Below are 17,552 nucleotides of genomic sequence, written 5' to 3' on the forward strand. Positions count from 1 at the left end.
ATAAAGAACATTCTAGATTGCATACTTTGGTAATCACAGCAGGGCCTTATTGCAGTTAGAACAAAAGCCTGGACACACTTACCTCTCAGTTCAGGAAAATAATTTAGAGCTACTTGTTAAATGCTGAAGTATTATTGAAGTACCAAGTGTTAAGATTTTCACTGAAAGCAAAACTGACCAAGCAGCTCAGCTGGGGAAATGCTATGTGATCGGTTGATTGTTTGATGAGGAGTATGGAGCAGGGACTTTGGCAGACGTTGCTAGCAGACAGGCCTTGGTTTTAGTCCAAGCTCTATCGCTTAATAGCTGTGTGACCTTGGGGAAAATTATAAAATTTTCCAGTCCTTAGTATCATAAACCGTAAATGGAGGAGAAAGATGCCTCACAGATGTTGAAGGTGAAATGAGACAGGACACCTAGTACATTGCCTGGCTACATAGAAAACGTTTCACAAATGTTAACTTCAGGCCCTCTCCCCAGGCCTCGGTCTCTTAGAATGGTTTTTCCCCATCGTGTGCACATTGAGCGGTAAGGCGGACAGCTGCCGCCGCCCATGCTGCCCCGTGTTGAGAGCATTTCTGTTGACCTTCCCTTCTTCCCTGTGAAGCTAGTTCAGCAGTCACCTCATCACTGTTTTTCTTCTCCGGAGAGTGCTGGGTTGTAGTGACCATACTGTTGATGCAACACATCCCAACCACGCTGGACGGAATTTTTACTGCGATAATTCATATTCCAGGATCTTACAGTGCACAGGGTTACAACGATTAGCCTAATGATCTTGCACAATCTTTCTGCCTAGCATGTAGTGCATTCGTAATATTCTCAGAGGAGGCATCTAGAAAGCGCCAGGCTCCTTCATCCTGCGTGAGCCACTGCAAGCTGTCTGCGCCTCAGTGCTATGGAGACTTTGGGTGGATTATTCCTTGTTGGCGGGGGGAGGGTCCTAGCTGTCCTGTGCATTATAGGATATTTAGCAGCATCCCTGCTAGATGCCATTTACAACAATCAAAAATGTCTCCAGGCATTGCTAAGTGTCCAGGTGGGGAGTGGAATAGGCAGAACCGCCTCCAGTCGAGAAGGGCTGAACTGTACTTAGGATTTGTGATTCTGCAGAAATGGGTTCTGTGAATGCACTAAAGCATGAGAACATCCAAAAATCAGTGTGGCACAGAACTGAATTCAAATTTACCTGGATCCAGGTAAATAAGCACAATTTTGAAAGTACCAAACAGAATTCAAGAAAAACAACAACAACAAAAAAACACATTAAAAACAGAAAAGTTGGCTGGGCGCCGTGGCTCACACCTGTAATCCCAACACTTTGGGAGGCCGAGGTGGGCGGATCACCTGAGGTCAGAAGTTCGAGACCAGCCTGACCAACATGGTGAAACCCTGACTCTACAAAAAATACAAAAATTAGCCGAGCGTGGTGGTGGGCGCCTGTAGTCCCACCTAGTCGGGAGGCTGAGGCAGGAGAATCGCTTGAACCTGGAGGGCGGAGGTTGCAGTAAGCTGAGATCGCACCATTGCATTCCAGCCTGGGCAAAAAGAGTGAAACTCCATATCCAAAAAAAAAGGGGGGATAGGTCAGAAAGACGTTCTTTTTCACTAGGTGATGAATTAATCTTTCCCATCTTTGTCATGTTAAAAATGTGCCTGTGGCTGTTTCTCCACTAAATGAAGACACTGGCTCACAGATGATTGTGTGTAAACACTAGGCAAGACACTAGGCACAATCGTAGGGGTTCAGTAATTATTGAATGAGAAGAAAGAAAGGTTGTTCTTGAATTCTGTGATGTGAGTGTTTAATGATGTTTTTGAGGAGAATGCCATATGTAGCAGACAGAACCCTGGGCTGGGCATCAGAGGGACCGGGGGCACCAAACTGGGCTTTGTGTCATTATCTCCAGAAAGTAACTGGCCTGGTGCACAGGAGAAAGTTAGAGTACATTGTCCATACAGTTCCCACATAGCTGTAAGGTTTTATGAACCCATATTTTAAAGGGCCTTCCAATGAAGTGAGGATGTTAATGCTTTTTAAAAAAAAAAAAGAGAGAGAGAGATTGGTGATTACTTTAAAATCTGAGTCCTGGCCAGGACTCACGCCTGTAATCCCAGCACTTTGGGAGGCTGAGACGGGCAGATCATTTGAGGTTAGGAGTTCGAGACCAGCCTGGCCAACATGGTGAAATCCTGTCTCTACTAAATACAAAAATCAGCGGGCCGTGGTGGCACGCTCCTGTAATCCCAGTTACTTGGGAGGCTGAGGCAGAAGAATCACTTGAACGTGGGAGGCGGAGGTTGCAGTGAGCCAAGATCACACCACTGCACTCCAGCCTGGGCAACAGAATGAGACTCCATCTCAAAACAAACAAAAAAATCCAAGTCCTAATTATCGCTGCAGCTTTCTTTAATGTGTGCAGTAAGGTGGGGACATACAGAATAACTTAAGGTGTAGAAATCGTCTCTCCCTCCCTGAAGAATATCATGGATACTACATTTGCCTGCCAGGAATGTTGTGTTGTTCTGGTGTTCTCGTTTCTGCCGTTATCATTGTTTCTGCTTAATTTTTACAACATAACTCTGGCCGCACCCGTGGATGATCATGGAAAGGCAGCTGCCTGGCTTTCCAGAATTGTTTTGACTCTCCATCTGAACCCAGAGCTCTGTTTCCTGTACAGGTTGCTAGCAGTATTTACCCAAATTGTCCCTTCCCAACTCAGACCCACTGACCCTTCCTTTCTCAGCTGATTACGGGTTTAAGTTTGAATCAAACCATGCTATAGAATCACTATCTAGCAGCTTCTGTGCTTGCACAATAAGAGTATTAGTCAGTGTTTCCTGTTTTCATTCATATTGTAAGTTGAATAGCTGTAACAAAAGGGAAAGAGATTGCCAAGACAAATAATTCTTATGGCTTGTGCAAACAATTTATTACAAGCCTTATTAAATATGCAGCTTTCAGAAGTCTACGTGATATGCCTTTCAGCAAAGCTAAATCCTACTATGTGGACTTGCTTCATGACTTAAGAACAAGTCTATATTGAATTTAACATTAAATAATTATTTGGCCTATATCTCTTTTAAGCTTTGTTAAGAACTGCAAATATGATAAGGGAATAAATTGCTCATTTCAAGTCACTAAGAAAACCTAACCTATAGGTTATATATGTTGGCAGTTCCCAAGAAGTACCTAGGAAATGGAACCTTCCTATAAGAGTGGTTTGTCCCCTTCTCACGAGATGGGTCTTCATATCAAGGCCCCCTAAGGCACAGATACACAGCACTCCACAGTGTCCAAGTTCGTAGTAATTGGTGGCACCTTATTAAAGTAGTTTTTACTTTCATAATTACTGATTACACATCAGCCTACCTTTTCCATGTTCTGTTTCCTTGGCAGCCTGATATTTGAATACAAACAACATAAAAGTGATTACATGCAGCATTTCAGGACAGTTTTCAAACTGGGAGAATTTGGCACTTTCTTTTATTTTCTTCCCATTCTTTGTCTATTTCCTTTGCATTTGGAAGCCAGAGTCCTCGAACCTTTACTTCTGCATATTGTTTTCGTCCCCTAGCTAGAGTTCTCTTTATTACTACTTTTTTGTTTCCAATTTGTCTCTTTTTAAAAATAAAACATGGTGAAACCCCATCAATACAAAAATTAGCCGGGCATGATGGCGGGTGCCTGTGATCCCAGCTACTCGGGAGACTGAGGTGGGAGAATCAATTGAACCCAGGAGGCGGAGGTTGCAGCGAGCTGTGATCGTGCCATTGCACTCCAGCCTGGGCGACAAGAGTGAAACTCCATTTCAAAAATAAATGAATAAATAAATTAAAATATGAAATTAAGCTTAGCTAGCCTGTGTAGATGTTTTAGATGGTCACATCTTTATCGGATATGACATTTATGCCTTTTAGTAAAACCATTGTAGTATTGTAAGGAAAAAAGGGAAGTATGATAGGGAGGACTAAAAACATATTTGTACTTCTATGTAATGCTATTTTATGTGTCTATTTCCATTGAAGTGTGGCCTTGACATCACTGGCTCCCAAGTCCCATCCTGTTTTTTCATTGACCTGCTTGTGCCAGGTACTGTGTTAGGAAGTGGAGCTACAAGATGAATAAGGCGTGGTCCCGCCCTCCATGTGGGAGACGGCATGTCAGTGTACTTAGGATGCTGCATGTGGTGACAGATGAGGGCCCTGCAAGGGAGCACACCACAGGGCCAGGAGGGTGGGATGGGCGGGAGGAGTAGCCAACTTTGCCTGAAAGCATCAGGACAAGCTTCCAGGAAATGGCACATCCAAGCTGAGTCTTGGACAGCGGGTTAAAGAGGCAGAGAGCGGAGAGAGGAATGTTCCACATGGGAAAAGAGGTCTGGAGGTGACAACAAGTAACATAGAGTATGTGGGCTGTGCCGGAAGCTTGATATTACAGAGGCATGAAGTCTGAGGCAGGGAGTGTGAAGGAAGATGGAGGTAGGGGAAGGAAGTTTACACGAGGGTGGCCTTGACTTTTATATTAAGGCACTTTAGGGAAGCAGGAACCACTGAAGACAGGAGAACATGGTGACTACACGGGCGCATTGAAACGGGGAGGAGCTAGGTTTTTGAAGGGAATTTGAGCTTGCAATTTTTCAAGGGCATTCAATGGTTATAAATGAAACTTTTCATTAATATATTTGTGTCCAAGTGTTTTTAGATGTGCTTTTCTGCTACTCTCTTTTTATTTGGTTTGGAGATAGATGATGACTTTCCTTCAGTGCCTTCTATGTGTCTTGCCATGTTAATGTCTCAAACACATGGTCCGTATCATCATGGAGCTTGCAATCTAACAGGGTAGTTTAACACATAAATATGCATCCAGTTGGAAAGAACTTAGAGATCACTTGATCAGCCCCCGTTATATAAAATGTATGCAACAATCTACCTCCAACTATAGGGCGACATTAAACAGTTTTTCAAAATACCATGGCATTGAAAAAAATGCGTAACATTTGGGTTACTTCAGTCCCACTCCCCGGTACTGATCAGGCCAGTGAACCAGTCTTGCTGGTGAAATAATGACTTCTTCAGTCATGATGGATGATTTCCCTTCATCTTGACCATTTCTTCCCTGGCTCTGCCTTTACCTATGAATCTCTTCTTTCCTCCCTCTCCTTCCTCCTCTTGGTCTCTGCCTGCCATACCCAACTCCACATTTCTCTGCTTGGAAAAATCCTACTTGATTCTCAGAGCCTGACTCCATCACCCCCTCTCTCCAAACCTCCCAGGCAAACTCCGTCCCTCCCAGTGTGCTGCCCTCCAGCTCTCTAGTTGAATAGCATGTGTTCTCTCTCCCACTTCCCTGCAGGGCTTCAGGGTAGTGACCCTAAGAGTGAGCTTCTACCAGTGAGAAAAATGCCTGGATGGAGCAGGAATTCCCACAAATGCTTAGGAATTCAATATGATTTTTAGCAAGTGGGAGAATTATCCTTTTGGTTACAAAGATGTGAACTATTTTTGTGAGTTCTCAGTATGCACCAAGAAAAACCCCAGTGACTCAGTAATGTACCTGTGCCGTCTCACTTAACCCTTCCAACAAGGAACTTGCCAAGGTGCACAGCTGGGAGGGATCCGGGGTCCTGTCCGTGTGCTAACCTGCAGGACAGCCCCGCATAATCCAGTACTGGGGCCTTATTGTCCAGCCTTCCACCTCCAGGAGCCCACTCAGTGATGACTTTTGACAAAAGTCACCCGGATTATCCCTCTTTTGGGGTCCATGATGCCACCAACATGCTAAAGTTAACAAATGCATTACCAGGAGGTAGCACTGAGGTAAGGATTGTTACTGTAAGTGATTTTCTCTGATTTTGACCACTACAAATAAAATCACAAGATTTGTCCCAAATACTATGTAAAGAGGAATGTCTTTTATTTCTCGAAATTGTTCTGCCACTTTGTTTGTTCAAATAACACATAATAAAGGATAAATGGCTTGTAGCTATATTTATCCAAATTGAACATTTTTAGTGTAATTTTTTTAATTTGCCAAAAGCGTATCAATGGTCATAAAAATTTTTTATGTCCTCTGGCCCTATTACCTTACCCTTGGGAATTTATTCCAAGAACATAATTTGAAAGAGATTAAAGCACATAGGCACAAATATTTTCAGTGCAGTATTGTTTATATTGGAAACAACCCAAATGTTCAGTAACAGGGGGAACACTTTTGTAAATCTTGCTACAGCAACTTAACAAAATTATAAGCTGCCACATATAATTGTAAATTTTGAAAGTTTGTAGCACAGCAAGGAAACTGATCATGTTAAATGTTTCTGATATCTTAGTTAATTTTTCTCCCGCCAGTTCCGATCTGTGTCCTGGTCATACTGTCAGCATATAAGTATGTATTTCATAAACATTTACTTTGTATTAACTCAGTAGTATTCCCTTCCTAGAGTGGTTTGCTTCCCAGATTGTAATGGACAATCATCTCACCTGGGGATCTTGTAACAATGTGATTCTGATTCTGTAAACTTTATGGGGAGCCCAAGATTCCACATGTCTTAGAGGCTCTCAGATACTGCTGATGCTGTTGATCACGAATCACGCATTGAGCAGCAAGGTCCTAGAGCTCTTTGTGTATGAAGAAGATACTACTGACCCAGTGCCTCGCTATCTTGAAAGGCAGCTGTGACCTTTCTAGCAACTGAGGGGGTGGGGACTAGAAACGAGTGTTTTCTGGTGTTTCTCTAATAAAGCTGCTGTCTTGTATCCAGGTTGACCATCAGTATCCTTATGCCCTTCAACTAACTTGAAATTTGTCAGTTAACAGAAATTACTGGGCACTAAAATAAATTATTCTTAATATAAAGGGTAAGAAAGGGTCGGGTGTGGTGGCTCATGCCTGTAATCCCAGCACTTTGGGAGGCCAAGGTGGGCCGATCACCTGAGATCAGGACTTTGAGACCAGCCTGGCCAACATCGCAAAAACCCGTCTCTACTAACAATACAAAAAAAAAAAAATTAGCCGGGTGTGGTGGTGGGTTCCTGTAATCTCAGCTACTTGGGAGGCTGAGGCAGGAGAATCGCTTGAACCCGGGAGGCGGAGGTTGCAGTGAGCTGAGATCGTGCCATTGCACTCCAGCCTGGGGGACAAGAGCAAAACTCCATCTCAAAAAAAAAAAAAAGAGTAAGAAAGGATCTTCCATTGTAATCATACTATCATTGCCTTTTGAAACAATTTGGAACCTGATTACAAAGTTGAAAATCCCCATCTGTATGAAGAAAAGCTTCACTGGCTGGGCACCTTGGCTCAACGCCTGTAATCCCAGCACCTTCGAGGCTGAGGCGGGTGGATCACAAGGTCAGGAGTTTGAGACCAGTCTGGCCAACATGGTGAAACCCCATCTCTACTAAAAATACAAAAATAAAAAAATTAGCCGGGTGTGGTGGCAAACACCTGTAGCTACTCAGGAGGCTGAGTCAGGAGAATCGCTTGTACCCGGGAGGCAGAGGTTGCAGTGAGCCGAGATCATGCCGCTGTACTCCAGCCTGGGCGACAGGGCAAGACACCGTCTCCAAAAAAAAAGCTTCGCTGTGAGTTATGATATGGGAAGAAAAGTCTTGGCCTGGCCACCACAAGGAATCCCTCAGGCCTGGCGGTGTGAAGCAGAGGAGGGCGCAGTCTCTTTAGGGCAGAAAGTGAAAAACATTTCTATGACAATGGGGAAATCAGTTCACCTTTGTGTTGGTAAACAAAAGGAATGTAAGCTGTCCTTTGGGCTCGAATCATAGTGGTGATTGCCAAAACCTACCTTTGTTTTTAGAAGATAATAGCACATATTCCACTTGCTTCCCCACAGTGACCGAAGCTGGCTTTGGTGCTGACATCGGAATGGAGAAATTCTTCAACATCAAGTGCCGAGCTTCCGGCTTGGTGCCCAACGTGGTTGTGTTAGTGGCAACGGTGCGAGCTCTGAAGATGCATGGAGGCGGGCCAAGTGTAAGTGCCCACACCGCCTTCCTAATACCAAAGAAATTTCATTATGTTAAAACGGAATTGAGCATTTGAAAAATTCCTGCCTATTTAATGACTATAGTTTTCTAGAGTATTTTTCTTAAAACTTTTTTTTTTCCCGTAGGCCTCCCTTGTGGACATCTAAAACGTTTTTTTTTTGTTGTGTTTTTTTGTTTTTTCCCAACACCACCATAGGGCACTTTGAGTTTAGTAAGTTCGAGTAAACAGTAACACCCACAGTTCTTTCTAAACAATATTTTGGAAAGGAGCATAATGCAACCACTTTTTAGTCTCAAGCTTCACATCTGATACTCAGGCCAAGATTGTATAACCATATGGTAATGGGAGGTTAGAGGCTCTTGTCCCTGAACGAAGAACAAGAGGATTAGAGTGAGTTCTTTGATGACAGAGATTTTTCATTGTTTGTACAGATAGTTTTTCGGTTCACTGATGCTGCAACTCATCAGATTTCATCTAAAACTATTTTCCTTCTCTTTCTGTTTATTATGATTTCTCCTCACAACTCTGTTATAATACTGGATTGTTTCTAAGAGCTTTGCTTGGAAAACACAAATTCGATTTTAACTTCTTTAAAGACTTTTTATATTTACCTATCCTAATATATATAGAAATTACAGACATTATAAAGGAAATATATTCCTTTCCACAGAAAACCTGTGCATAGATTTTTGGGGGGTTTTTTGTTGTTGTTTGTTTGTTTGTTGTTTTTTTGTTTCATTTTTAGGAATTTCCAAGTGGAGAATAAGACATTTTATACTGATTAATCATTTTGAAATAAAATAAAATTTCTCTATCATAATATTCACATATGAGACGAACTGCCAAATCTGATTTCTTAATTGGTATACTGTACTGTGTATGTGACAAAAGTCATATATTTAATGATTATTGCATAGTCAAAACAAGTAGCAGGTTTGCCATCATGAAATGCTGTAAAGCAATTCTTTCTCCTGGGAGAGGTGGACATGATTTTTATACCATTTTACAGATAAGGAAGCTGAGTTTTGATAGGCTTAGGGAATATGGACAATGTCAGCAGGCCAGCAGAGAGCCGAAGACTTCAGATCTAAATCTCCTACTATGTCCACCATGCAGAGCTGGATGTTAATGAAGGGCAGAAGTGTTCTAAATCCAAATCCACTCCTAATACCCGACACTTAAGCACTTCATTTTTGCCTAAAGCTTCATCATCATTTCAAATGCAAGAATGATATAATACAGATTAAAAGTAGTAAATCATAAAGAATTCTGACTTCACTCAAAACACCCCTTGTTGCTACAGTCCTTCCTGGATTTTAGACATTGAATCTGTATAACAACTTCTATTTTTAAAAACTACTTCCGCCCATGTAGGATGCATTTGGAATTCTCCCTCCCTGCCCTGACACCCTGAAAATTATAGAAAGGGCTTAGAGATTGTCTGATCTCATTCAGTCTTTATAAAGAGAAAATCTCTGAGGCACAGGGAGACACAGTGACTTGTGTGGTGTCACACATCTATTTCAGGGACTGATCAGATCTACAGTCCGGGTCTCTTGACATCAGTCCCATAGTTTTTCAGACTCTGGTCTCTGTCCTGTAAAAATTCTCTACATGGTTTACAATCCTATTTCATTCATCTTAACTTATGTGCTCTGTTATTCAGTGGTTGCACTTTCGTGCCACATTAATCCTTTGTGTCTCTTCCACTGCTGCTTAATGTCATGGTTCTCAGCCAGCGATCATGGTAACATGGAACAGGGTTAGTAGGCACAGATATGGGTGGAGGATAAGAAAAGGCGGGGACCAGCCAGGCATGGTGGCTCATGCCTGTAATCCCAGCACTTTGGAGGCTGAGGCAGGTGGATCACCTGAGGAGTTCAAGACCAGTGGTGGCGGGCGCCTGTAATTCCCACTACTCAGGAGGCTGAGGCAAGAGAATCGCTTGAACTTGGGAGGCAGAGGTTGCAGTGATCTGAGATTGCACCATTGCACTCCAGCCTGGGTGACAAGAACAAAAGTCCATAACAACAACAACAACAACAACAACAACAACAGCAACAACAAAAACCAGCAGGGACCAGGAAGCCCTGTGAAGCTAGGCATCCCTCTCCTGGGCTCCAGTAGTACCTTCTGCCTCATATTGTTTCATGAATGCCTTGTTCTGTATCTCCCTATGTAATTCTCAATTCCTTGAGTTTAGGGACTGTGTCTTATTAATTGGTATGGTCCAAGTGTCTGGCATGGTCTATATGCAGGGAGTGTTTTCAATAATGGCAAGATAAATGAACTTTCATCCTCTTAATCCTCTATTCCATAGTGCTCGTCTCGGTGTCCTTCCTTCATATTGAATAGCTCTGTATTTTTGAACCATGATTATTCATTTCTACTTCTGTTTTCTTTTTTCTTTTTTGCTACAAATACTGTGCTGGGATCGACTTCCTTTTGATCATTACACAAATAACCATGGCTGCCTCTTATGTTTATTCAGCTTGTTTTTTTTCCATAATTTGTACAGTGGAAAATCTTGTGGCCCTTGAATTTGCCCATTTTAAATTTGCCCTCAGTCATTTTAAACTCGCATCCTGTCCCCCAGAGTGCTCGGCCATTCCCGGTGCAATCCAATAACTAATATTGTGCTATGCTTTGGGATCCACAGATTCTTTCACAATTAGATCTTTAACCATTGTATGAATCAGCATTCTTCACACATAGAACCAATAAGGATGTGTGTATATATAGAGAAAGATATTTATTGTAAGGAATTGGGTCACATGATTACAGAAGCTGGCAAGTCCAAAATCTGCACTGTGGGCTGGCAAGCTGAAGACCCAGGAGAGGCAGTGATGCTAATGCAGTCTGAAGGCAGCAGTCTGCTGGAGAATTCTCCTGCTCTCAGGGGAGGCCAGTCTTTTTGTTGTACTCAAAAAGGCCTTTGACTGGTCAGTTGAGACCCACCCACATTATGTAGGACAACTTGCCTACTCAAAGGCTGCTGATTTCCATATTAATTTCATCATAGACACCCTCACAGAAACACGCAAAATAATGTTTGAACAAATACTGGACACCCTATGGCCCCAGCAAAGTTGACACATAAGATTAACCACAAGGCCAGGCACAGTGTTTCACCCTGTAATGCCAGCACTTTGAGAGGCCGAGGTGGGAGGACTGCTTGAGCCCAAGAGTTCGAGACCAGCCTGGAGAAGATAGCAAGACCTCGTCTCTACAAAATAATAAAAAATTATCTGGGTGTGGTGGTACACACCTGTATTCCTAGCTACTGGGGAGGCTGAGGCAGGAGGATCACTTGAGCCCAGGAGTTTGAGACCGCAGTGAGCTGTGATTGTGCCACTGCCCTCCAGCCTGGACAACAGAACTTTATGGCAGTTACTGTAAAATGATTTCGAATGGTGATGTACTCTGTATAAATCAGGTATTAAACGTATTATTAGTTTTATGTTCTAATTTGAACCAATGTTTGAGAAGTTTCATACTGTTCCATTGGCTCAAATTAGAATCATCCAGGGAGATTTTAAACATTACTGATCCCAGGTTCCCCTCCCAGAACTTCTGCTTTCATTGGTCTGGGTGGAGCCCAGGGATCAGTGTTTTCTAAAAGCTTCCCGCAGGAGTTTAGGTTTAGCCAGTGCTGCCAGCTACTGTTTTAAAAGCACAAAACATAGAGGTACCTTTCTAAAAATTGAATGTGATTATGTCGTTCTTTCTTTCAGATCGGTTGTGTAAGCATTTTTATAGGATTATTCTTCATGTTTTCTCTCCTTACTTCAGGTAACGGCTGGTGTTCCTCTTAAGAAAGAATATACAGAGGAGGTAAGAGGAGCTGTTTAGACGCTTATGTGAAGAATCTCTCAAATCCAGTGACTCGTTGGCTTTCAGTGAATGAGCCCTCCTTCAGTGGCCTCTTAGAAAAGTGCTGTTCTGTCCGGGCGCAGTGACTCACACCTGTAATTTCAGCACTTTGGGAGGCCAAGGCGACCGGATCACTTGAGGCCAGGAGTTCAAGACCAGCCAGGCAAAACCCATGGCCAACATGGCAAAACCTCATCTCTACTAAAAATACAAAAATTAGCCGGGCATGGTGGCTCACGCCTGTAGTCCCAGCATGAGAATCGCTTGAACCTGGGAGGCGGAGGTTGCAGTGAGCTGTGATCGCACCACTGTACTCCAGCCTGGACGACAGAGAGAGACTCTGTCTCAAAAAAAAGAAAAGAAAAGTGCTGTTCTAAGAATCCGAGAGGAAATGGATGGGGTGAAAGGATAAAATTCATTCAGTTAACTCTTAAATATCAAGAAAAGATGGATATAGGCTTTGTCTACTGTTGTCTACTCTCAGGGTAGCCATCAGAGCAGGAACTCAAGGTCTCCAGGTCAGAAACAAATATGAAGCTTACACTTCTGTATTCTTTTGTCATGGAAGGTCTATATACAGTTGGCTTTATGATTTACAGGAGTGGCTTACTCTTTTCTGTAAATAGACTTTGATTTACTGGCAGCAGTACCTCTTAGCTCCTACAGGTGGCGCCAGGGATCTGAGCCAGGAATACCTGGACAGAGCTCCTCACCCACCTGGGGCCTTGTGCCTGTCAGGCCTCAACCTGCAAAGCATGGGCGCATTGCGTAGACCCTGCAGCCTGTCCTCAGCAGGGTGAGCTGCCAGGCTTCAGACCCACCCATATGCCATTGGACCCAGAATCATTTTAGAAATTATTTTGAAGACGAACCTCTTTATTCTTGCAGCCATCTTTCTTGGAGGAAAAAGTGAAAAAAGATGTAGCAAATCCTGCCAGAGAGGTGCTGGCAGTTTAGCTTGGCAGGTTTGGTGGGAGGCAAATACACAGGGGTCTGGGTTTTGCTTTTTTCTTTTTTACAGAACATCCAGCTGGTGGCAGACGGCTGCTGTAACCTCCAGAAGCAAATTCAGATCACTCAGCTCTTTGGGGTTCCCGTTGTGGTGGCTCTGAATGTCTTCAAGTAAGTCCAGCCTCCTCCTTTAAATGTGGGCATTATCACTAGGCCACCCTGTGAACGATATTTGTGTCTTGGGGTATTTGGTCTTTCTGTGCTTCATCTAAAAGTATACAGAAATACCCAGTTCTTTCTGTTTGTTTATTTGGTTTGGTTTCATTTTAGCAAATGTGTTCTCACAATGTTATTAAGGAAGTGAAATTTATATATAGCGAGTTACTATCTCCTTGGCTTTTTTTTTTTTTTTTTTTTTGTAATTCTACCCAGCATTTTTGTCTGAAACAAACTGTGAATGATCAAAGGGATATGTTATGGAATTTTCTTGATAACGCCCTTAACGACTTGAAATATTTGAGTCACTTTAGAGAGGACTTTTTTTTTCCATGCTTTAAGTCTGATTTATTTAAACACGATGTGACCACTTTTGATGTTTAAAATGTATTCAGTGTTAGGGAGCGAAGTTCTGTATAAATGGTTAGTCTTTCTTTCAAAACATAGCTAAATGGATACAGATGCAAAACCACAAACATTTTCTTCACTAGGACCGACACCCGCGCTGAGATTGACTTGGTGTGTGAGCTTGCAAAGCGGGCTGGTGCCTTTGATGCAGTACCCTGCTATCACTGGTCGGTTGGTGGAAAAGGATCGGTGGACTTGGCTCGGGCTGTGAGAGAGGCTGCGAGTAAAAGAAGCCGATTCCAGTTCCTGTATGATGTTCAGGTAAGATCTAGTAAAAACAATGGCTCACATTTCTTACACCTTAGCATGGGTTGTCCCATTCTGTTGTCACCACAACCCTGCAGATAAGAAAACTAAAGATAGAAGAGTTTAGGCCGGGTGCAGTGGCTCACGCCTGTAATCCCAACACTTTGGGAGGCTAGGGCGGGCAGATCACTTGAGGTCAGGAGTTCGAGACCAGCCTGGCCAACGTAGAGAAACCCCATCTCTACTAAAAATACAAAAATTAGGTGGGCGTGGTGGCGTGCACCTATAGTCCCAGCTACTCGGGAGGCTGAGGTGGGAGAATTGCTTGAACCCAGGAGGTGGAGGCTGCAGTGAGCCAAGATCGAGATCACACCACTGCACTCCATCCTGGGCGACAGAGTGAGACCCTGTCTCAAACAAACAAACAAAAAGGTAGAAGAGTTTAAGCCATATGACAAAGTCACATTTCCAAGTACAGACCCTAGCTCCTTGTCCCAAAGCCTGTGCTTTTGAAGACTCCCAAATCGCAGTCCTAAGTGAGGAGGTACTTTAGCGAACAGGATTTGACAGCTGACACTTTCAGGAGTTGCACAGGAACAAGAGCAATTTCGTGAGGGTTGGGAAACCATGGGAGGTATTTTCCTTGTTCATTTCTCTTTTTTTTTTTTTGAGACAGTCTCTGTTGCTCAGGCTGGAGTACAGTGGTGCAATCTCGGCTTACTGCAACCTCTGCCTCCCAGGTTCAAGCACTTCTCTGCCTCAGCCTCCTGAGTAGCTGGGATTACAGGCACCTGCCAACACGCCTGGCTAAGTTTTTGTATTTTTAGTAGAGACTTGGTTTCACCATCTTGGGCAGGCTGGTCTCAAACTCCTGATCTCATGGTTCACCCACCTCGGCCTCCCAAAGTGCTGGGATTATAGGCATGAGCCACCACACCTGGCCTCTGCTTGTTCATTTCTGTTATGGTTCTTTTCTCTTGTGGTTTTATTGAAATATGTCTAGTGTATGTGTGTGTATATATACATATATAATATATTTATTTATTTTCATTGTGGTAAATATATATATAACAAAATTTACTAGCTTAGCCTTTTTTTTTTTTTTTTTTTTTTTTTGAGACAGAGCCTTGCTCTGTTGCCCAGGCTGGAGTGCAATGGCGTGATCTCGGCTCACTGCAACCTCCACCTCCCGGGTTCAAGCAATTCTTCTGCCTCAGCCTCCAGAGTAGCTGGGACTACAGGCGCACGCAAGCATGCCCAGCTAATTTCTTTTTTATTTTAGTAGAGTCGGGGTTTCACCGTGTTGCCCGGGCTGGTCTCGAACTCCTGAGCTCCGGCAGTCCACCTGCCTTGGTCTTCCAGAGTGCTAGGATTACAGGTGTGAGCCACCACGCCCAGCCCATCTTAACCATTTTTAAGTGCACGTCAGTAGTGTTAAGTACATTCACATTGTCGTGCAGCCAATCTCCAGAACGCTTTTCATCTTGCAAAACTGAAACTGTACCCATTGAACAACTCCCCATGCCCCTCCCTACAGCCCCTGCCAGCTACCATTCTCCTTCGTTTCTATGAATGTAACAACTCCAGGGACCTCATGTAAGTAGCATCATACTGTGGCTGGCTTATTTCACTTAGCATAATGTGCATGCATGTTGTAGAGTGTCAGAATTTCCCTTCTTTTTTTTTTTTGAGATGGAGTTTCACTTTTATTGCCCGGGCTGGAGTGCAGAGGCACCATCTCAGCTCACCGCAACCTTCTGCTCTTGGGTTCAAGCAATTCTCCTGCCTCAGGCTCCCAAGTAGCTGGGATTACAGGCATGCACCACCACGCCCAGCTAATTTTTGTATTTTTAGCAGAGTCAGGGTTTCACCATGTTCGTCAGGCTGGTCTCAAACGCCTGACCTTGTGATCCGCCCGCCTCAGCCTCCCAAAGTGCTGGGATTACAGGCGTGAGCCACCGCGCCCGGCCAGAATTTCCTTTATTTTAAGGGCTGAATACGCTCCCATTCTTTGGATATCCCACATTTTGTTTCTTCGTCCATCTGTGGATGGACACTTGAGCTCCCCATCACAGCTATTGTAAGTAATGCTGTATGAGCATGCGTGTTTATGGCATATGGCATATGTACAAGTATCCCTTCAAGACTGTGTTTTCTTTTTTTCTTTTTTTTTTTTTTTGAGACGGAGTCTTGCTCTGTCGCCCAGGCTGGAGTGCAGTGGCGCAATCTCGGCTCACTGCAAGCTCCGCCTCCCGGGTCCATGCCATGTTTTCAATTCTTTTGGAAATGTATTCCCAGAAGTGGGATTGCTGGGTCCCCTAGGATATTTTTAAGCACATGTCGATGGTTCAGTCAGAAGACCTGAGCTTCCCAGGGCTCACTCTCCTCCTCAGATCGTCTGTCTTTGCACCCGTCTGACATCTCCATTCTGAATTTTGTGGTTCCGATTCTGGCTGATGGATTTGTCTTCAGGGGTAGTGCATGATTGCGGAGTGCCCAGGCTTCAAGCTGATTGCTGCTTCCCCTGTTCCTTCATCCCTCACATATTCTATTGTTGAGTCACTCAGATGTCACAGACACTCTTCTTTCCTGTTCAGTGGCATAAATCAATAGCATAAGTGAAGAAGAAATCAGTGAAGCAAGAGCTTAGCAGCGTTGTTGATAAGCCTGGAGTCCCAGTGGTGAGAGAACGGGGCTGATGTATTAATATTTAATATTACCACAGCTCTCGCTTTTAAGGAGTTGTTTGTGAGCTGGGTATATGGGCGCTTTGCACATGTTCACCTCTTTGGTCCTAACATCCCTCTTAGGTGGAAACTGGTGATATCTTCCCATTTTACAGACAAGAAAACTAAAGCATGAAGAGACTAAGTCAACTGCTCAGTGTCCCATAGCTAGGAAGAGGCAGAGCTGGGAGAAAGAATGTCCAGATGGTTGAGGTCATCGTCCTGCTCTGTTCTTCAGAGCTAAGTACTGTGCTCAAAAGTGTGTGTGTATTGGAGGTCTGGGGGGAGACATAGTTAAAGGGGACAGTGACTGAGTGACCCCCCTGAAGAGAAAGGGTGACAGTGATGGGCATAGGCACAGATTCCATGCCACACAGGGGACATCATCGCTGGCACGCAGTCAGTGTTTACGGAAGGAAGGACACAGGGAATGAATTGGAGGCTAGCTCATAAAAGGTTTTTCATTTTTATGAGGCCATTTTGTGAATGAGGAACTAGAATATTCTGGACTACAGAGGCGGTAGAGATCAATTGAGGGAGAAGATTTTGGATGAGTGAAAAGAAAAGTGTTCCAGTTGGAAGCTTTGAGTTCTCAGACCTAGAGGTGTTCAGCGCAAAATAGATGTAGCCCTGCTGTGGGCAAGTCAGAGGCATTGAAGCCAACTCAGATGGCAGGTGGCCAAGGAGACCCTGGGTTCCTGTTCTTTGGTCCTGGGTAAGGCTTGCCAGGGTACCTACAACCCTTGGCACATGCCAGGGCCTTTCTACGTAAACCACTGTAGGGAGAGTCACCCCCAGATCCTGCTGTGAGTATGCCTCTGATCATGCCATCTGATCATGCCATCTTGCCTTCTGATCATGAACCACCCCACTCTGCGTAGCAAAGGCAGTTATTTTCATGAATGATTTCACAAAGTGTGGCTCTTTTCAAGGAAAGCATCCCAGGTGAAAAAGAGGTCAGTAATCAGAAGAAATGCTTCTGAGTTATGCTGTCTCAGACATGCACTAACCCTAACATGAACCCTTTTCCTTTCCACTGATATTTCAATTTTTTTTTTTTCTGAATTCCCATTCTTCATGGAGATAATGCTGCTAAAATGTCAGCTCTCCTCTGAAAGGAGGAAAAT

The 17,552-nt window shown here is 43.7% G+C and overlaps 1 protein-coding gene across 7 annotated transcripts in view; it reads left to right on the top strand.

Annotated features, from left to right (window-relative positions):
* MTHFD1L (methylenetetrahydrofolate dehydrogenase (NADP+ dependent) 1 like) overlaps nt 1-17,552 on the top strand; it is a 240,429-nt gene that overhangs the window by 140,113 nt on the left and 82,764 nt on the right. For all 7 annotated transcript variants that reach the window (XR_010157792.1, XR_010157793.1, XR_010157794.1 and 4 more), the window contains exons 21-24: nt 7,851-7,990; nt 11,798-11,839; nt 12,900-13,000; nt 13,537-13,714. Coding sequence is in view for 4 of the 7 variants with exons in the window: in XM_024357475.3 (XP_024213243.2) it covers nt 7,851-7,990; nt 11,798-11,839; nt 12,900-13,000; nt 13,537-13,714 (461 nt within the window). In the remaining 3 variants the exon portion in view is untranslated. The remainder of the gene's footprint in view (nt 1-7,850; nt 7,991-11,797; nt 11,840-12,899; nt 13,001-13,536; nt 13,715-17,552) is intronic.

This window comes from Pan troglodytes, chromosome 5, assembly GCF_028858775.2.
Source record: "Pan troglodytes isolate AG18354 chromosome 5, NHGRI_mPanTro3-v2.0_pri, whole genome shotgun sequence".
Lineage (NCBI taxonomy): Eukaryota > Metazoa > Chordata > Mammalia > Primates > Hominidae > Pan > Pan troglodytes.